Source organism: Silurus aristotelis (assembly GCF_946808225.1).
Source record: "Silurus aristotelis genome assembly, chromosome: 1".
Lineage (NCBI taxonomy): Eukaryota > Metazoa > Chordata > Actinopteri > Siluriformes > Siluridae > Silurus > Silurus aristotelis.
In genome coordinates this window covers 25,878,281-25,884,334 of record NC_139574.1, presented here as the reverse complement: position 1 = coordinate 25,884,334, position 6,054 = coordinate 25,878,281, and the positions used below count along the sequence as shown (strand labels likewise).

The 6,054-nt window shown below is 36.1% G+C and overlaps 1 protein-coding gene across 1 annotated transcript in view; it reads left to right on the top strand.

The window, feature by feature from the left end:
• Positions 1-5,244, top strand: part of LOC310740093 (immunoglobulin superfamily DCC subclass member 3) — a 19,392-nt gene extending 14,148 nt beyond the window's left edge. The window contains exons 11-14 of the mRNA XM_083566558.1: positions 180-296; positions 973-1,102; positions 1,594-1,720; positions 1,851-5,244. Of these exons, the coding sequence (XP_083422684.1) occupies positions 180-296; positions 973-1,102; positions 1,594-1,720; positions 1,851-1,967 (491 nt within the window). The 3' untranslated portion in view covers positions 1,968-5,244. The remainder of the gene's footprint in view (positions 1-179; positions 297-972; positions 1,103-1,593; positions 1,721-1,850) is intronic.
• The last annotated feature ends 810 nt before the right edge of the window (positions 5,245-6,054 follow it).

Sequence of the window (6,054 nt, the reverse complement as noted above, 5' to 3'; positions counted from 1 at the left end):
GTAGATTTATCTAAGTCATAGCTTTTTTACTACTGATTATATTATTGAAAACATTTGCAGTCTGCTTTAACTCTGTAATCAGACACATACAGAAAATATTCAAGCACATGATCACATAGTAATCAGTATAATAATCAGACTGTCACAGCTAAAGGTTATTTGTCTGTGTGGTTTGACAGAGCCAGCAGCTGTATATGAGATCCAGTTGGTAGCTTTTAATGGGAATGGAGACAGCATGGCCAATAAACGCCTGGTTTCTCTGGCAGAGAGTGGAACAGGAGACAAGAGAGGTGCTGGTGAGCTACACAATACTCAAAATCGAAATTTGGTTTACTGTAGGTTTAGCCTTCTCACCTTTATTTATTTATATATGTTTATTATGTATATAGATATACATAGAGACAGATATTCATAAATCATACATGTGAGAGTACTAATGGACTATAATTTCACCCAGCTCTCTGTAGTGAGCGTTCTCTACCACTAGGTGAGGACAGAATGTTGAGGACGCTAATGGTGCAGCTGTTGCTTAATTTTTTTTTTTATTATGATTATTATTATAATTATAATTAGAATATATATTTTTCCCAGAACGATAAAACTAAATCTCATTGCAGTTTAGAGTTTCATGGAATAGAAACTTTACTGAATTATTAGGAGCTCAGTTTCTATGGTCTTTACCACAGAGATCCTGGGCTTTAGATGTTTTTAGAAGGATCTGTTTAGGAGAAGGGCATTAAAGAGTGTCTATGTAAATTAGTTTGTCTAAAGAAGACAGAGATGTGTACAGGGAGTTTTCTCCTATGGGATGGCTTTAGGGGCCAATCAAGTTCATTACCACTTTTCTGAAAAAGCAGGTCTTAATAAATTTGTTAATCATTTTTTTTTTCAGACACTGGTGATCATTATGTTAACTATGTGTGTGTGTGTGTGTGTGTGTGTGTGTGTGTGTGTGTGTGTGTGTGTGAACAGGAGGACAAAGCTTATGTAACTGCAGGCAGGATGGAAACAGCTCTGTAACCGGCATAGTGGTTGGCATTCACATTGGAATGGCCTGCATCATCTTCTGCGTGCTCTTTCTCATGTTTGCATACCGCCGCAGGTAAGTGAAGTTTTTTGTATCCAGCTCTGTAACCAGATCTGTAACCAGCTGTTTTATACTCTGTTGATCCACAGTTAAAGATGAGTCAGTCTGGTAGCATGTTTGTATATATATATATATATATATATATATATATATATATATATATATATATATATATATATATATATATATATATATATATATATATATATGGACAGATACATTTATTTATACAGAAAATGTCCCAGGAGACTGTAGAGATCCAAATATAACTTCTGTACTTTATACAAACAGGGAATTATTACAAATTTGAAAATGTGAGACTATGTTGTAATAAATTTTGATATAGGCTTGGCCAGAAAAATATATTTTGTCTAGTTTACTATCCTGCATTTAAAAGATTTTATCCCAGAACCAATAAGTTGAAGTAAGTTCTTCTAACTCTTAACTATATGCACTTACACTGAAGCACATGATCTGTGTGTGTGTGTGTGTCTACCTATGAGTAGCTCATTTTGCAGAAAAGGGACCCAGGTGGAATGGACAGTACCACAGAGAGGAGCAGGACCACTGGGAGACACAGTACCTAAAGAGGGAATGATACGCACCACTGAGGCTATTGAGCTAATGCCACAGGTAACATGAATACATACCTGAATAGCACACCGGTTCCATTTAAACCATACCACACTCACTGTATTAAAGTAGCTCATTACTCTGATTTTCAGTATCATTAACTCTTGTGCCATTTGTTCTTTGTTCACAGCCTCAGAACAGTTCTGCAGAAAACCAGGCTTCAGGGGCACACTGCCAGGTTCTTATTGAACAGCAACCCAACTGCTCACAAGGCACATCCATGAGCACAGGCACTGGTACAGGCTGATAACTCCTTAAACACTCTCTTTTATCCCTCACCCTCCAAAACACCCCACCACCCTAAAGTGCAGTACTTGGCCACTCCATGTCACTCTATTCACCAACGCCTTATTGCAGTCTGCCCTTGCTTGAGCAGTCAGTAACATCCACACACACCCTGCATCCTTTAACCTATAGAAAGGGGATACTATATTCTGCTCTTAAATTTGGACTACAGTGTTTTTTTTTTTTTTATTATGATCATATTAACATTCTAATAATTCTATATCTGATTCTATATTTTTGTTTCTTTGTTTTTCGAAGTATACAGATAAGAAAGGGCAATTGCTGCTTATGTTAGTTCTCCCCTTTCTTTCAAAATGGGACCAAAATAAATGTGTGCCTGCTGCTGTAGAAGAAAGCTGCAAATTCTGAGGCCTTAACATCACTGTACAGATGCTGTATATTCCTGTAGATTTCATGTGATGTTTTATAGCATACGTATGTAGCACAATTTTTCACCTAGTAGAAATGGTTTTGTCAGTTCATTTCAGCTGTGAGTGAAACACTCTACTGTAGCCTTATATATGTGATCGTGTCACCACGTTAGCCTGCCAGAAGAGTGAAATGGAGTGGCCTAATCCCTGCACCCTCGGACCCCCCTCTTCTTTCCTCCCCTCGCACCAAATTACCTCCAAAGATAGCTACCTCAGCCTGACGAGAACGTCAGAGCTATCACGGTAAACCATCTGCCTGCCTTGCTGCTGGTTAAGCATACCTACCTCGACCAAAAGCCCTGTGCACATCGGAGCCTGCTTTTTTTTTTTGTTGTTGTTCTGGTGCTGGTTTCAGTGTCCTGTGCCATTCAGACTACAACGATAATACTTTTGCCCTCGACCAGCACCTGCCACTGTGTCCATGTGTCTCAGATGCCTCTTCTGCTGGACACAAACCTGTCCACAATGCTAGAGCCTTTACTCTAAACTTTAGGTTGACTCACTGACCTTTGGGGCTTTTACTTTCGAATATGTTTTTAATAGAGATATCGTCCTTAAGGTACAAAAGTTCTCTCCAGCCAAGTGAATGGGAGAGTGCTCGCTAACCACGATGTTGCACGACTCTTCAGTGATCAGACCAATGCAAAGGAGAACATTCTGCTTTTGGAATACAACATATGGTCCACAAAACAAGCCTGGAGTGAACACTTGTAGGAAGGAATGGACTCAGAGAGCACTAGTTCGCCAGCCTGCTGTGGTTGGCGTAGGTGTTCTAGCACTTTCCTACCAGCACCGCACACAGGAGGAAGCCTATCAAAGAACCAGTGGTTGTCCTGGAGAGCTGTTATTGTTTTTAAATACTTTACTAACCATTTTCCAGGTTTTTTTGGTAATACGTTTTATTATATAAGTATTTGCTGTCACAAAGCTAGACACAAAACTAGTTTCTGTCTTTTCTGCTTTTTTTAACTTCTCCAAATACTCAGTGAAAACCAAGTGATATCCAAAGATGATGTATTATAACGGTTTTCATTGCTTTATATTAGTCTTTCCCTTCAGTTGACGTTCTAGATATCATGCTCGTTCCTGTTTTAAGGGTAACCGTGATACTAAAAACATTAGACGTTCGGCTTTCCATTAACCAAAGCAACAAAACAAAGCCCTTAAAGCCCAATAGAGTTCTTCACATTTTAGCTCACAATTATTTCTATGGTTACCTTTGACTTCACATTCTATATAGAATTAGCCTTTATAACTAAAAAATAAAATAATAACTAGTGAATAATGCATATATTTTCATACTCTGATACAAGAAAATAAGAACTGTGCTTCTCTTTTTACTGATGGAGTTGATATTGCCAAATAACTCTTGTGATTTTTTAGAAAACGTGACCAAATACCTCATACATACTTTACCTTTTATATAAATTCTTCTCTTTGACAAAGGCGCATTAGGTGCTTTGTACTCTGATTGGTCTAGTCATGCTGGATTGTGTGACAGCCTTGAATGCGGTGGGATAGTGTCAAACTCGAGAAAACAAGAAGTGTGAAGATTTTTTTAAAGCTGTATTTATTTGTCAGGAATAAAATACGTCAGAATACACACTGATTACAAGTACCACTGTTTTAAAGGTTGTGAAAGAACTGTCGGGATTTCACGTCTGTTTTTCACAAGCTGTTTTCGAACGATCTCACAGTTGTATAAAGTGGGAGGGCGTTGCTTATAAGAGCAACAAGTACGATGCCAAAATATGAACATGTGAAAAAAAGACCCTATGTCTTAAAAAATATTTGAAGTGAAACAAACAACAAAAAAAAAAGAATATTTTTTACTCGTTCTCTAGAGAACTTTGTTTTAAACTTTTTTTTTTTTATTTCTCTTCATTTCTTTTCCTTCTGTTATAAATGGAATACATTGCCAAAAACTGACATTTTGATAAGTTCCTAAAAATAATGTAATTATGATTAATATCATGTCAATTGATTTTGTCTCATATTCAAATTTGATTTTCAATTATTTGTTTTCTTTCTCAGTAGAATGAAAAGATGAACATTATAAATGTGAGAATTTGAAAACAGAATTGCATGTTGATGGCAAGCAGGGCAGGACTTAAAGGTTTTTTTCTTATTGCTTCATTCTCTGTTCATTGTACTTATTTATTCACAATTTATTCACAAGATATTTCTTCAGAATATGTTTTATTTGTATTATTTGGGCCTTTGCCATATATAAGTAAGCCATATACAAATAAGTTTATTTTAACTAGCATAATTTAAGTTTGACTTTATGAATCTATTTCGTTCATTGATTTCAGGATTATAACATGCAGTACCTCATACTGATCCTAATTTGTATATTCGTTTGGCTTGTCAGTACTGCAACATTTGCTGCTACATGTCACATCTTCCAGTGTTATTGAGTTCACTGGGGACTTTACCAGAATAAGTTCATGTGCTCTTGCCTGTCCAACATGTGTGTTATTTAGAATAAGCAAACAAATGACTAAAGAAGTAGTGTATGCCTGATGCTTGTACCAATGAGAAAGCAATGCTTTAATGTTTGTATTTTCTGTTTCGTTTATACCATACTTGTTTGATTCAGAACCAAACTCACCATAGCTTTAAATTGCTCTTCAACTGGTGCAGCTCCATAGTTTGGAGTCATTTATCCTGAGACACATAGCCTGAAAGAGAAACTACTCTGATTGCTGATTGTGTCTCAGTTGAAATAAATATGATATTTTTTTTTTCTGTTTTTATTTGATGATACTGATGCCTATGTACCAAATAAAAAGACTGTTAAGTAGATGTCAAAGTCCCCAGAGTCACTTAATCTTTTCTCTTGTCATGTTTACTGTCTGATTTCTCATTGTCTGAAACTGCACTCTTGTTTACTACATAATGCACTGTTTTGGGAATTTGCACACAGGGCATTGTTTGAAAGCTACTGTAGAGTTTTTTTTAATTGTAGATCCCTGTAGATAAATTATATTACTTGGTTAATTTCTTATGTTTATTACCCTTAACGCACCATGCAGCAAATCCAGTGCACAAGTTTGGGAGGTGGCTGTTGTGTTTGAAATATTCTCCTGTTCCAAATGGCTACTGGATAATAAGTATAGCACATAAATCACTGATCATTATGTATATGTATATATATATATATGTTATGTACATTTATTATAGCTCAGTTAGATCATAAAACAATGTTACCATCAACTGCACAACAATCAAGTTGTAACGGTGTCAGAAACTGATCATGCAAGCAAATGAAGGATAAAAGAGTTTGAATATTAAAAGCGTGAAAATATCAAATTAATTATTGTGCAACATATGAAGAAACCCTTTTATCTGTAATAAATGGACATTTGGTGCAACCCAGATGAGTCTGGTTCCTCTCGAGGTTTTCTCCTTATGCCATCTCGGGGACATTTTCCTTGCCATAGTCACCACCGGCTCGCTCATCAGAATAGGATAATAACATCTTATTATTTTTATCACCACATTATCTGTGTAAAGCTGTTTTGAGACAATGTTCATTGTTAAAAGCGCTATACAAAAAAGAAATTAATTGAATTGAATTGAAGAAAACAAGAGCATGGACTGGGAATGTAAGAT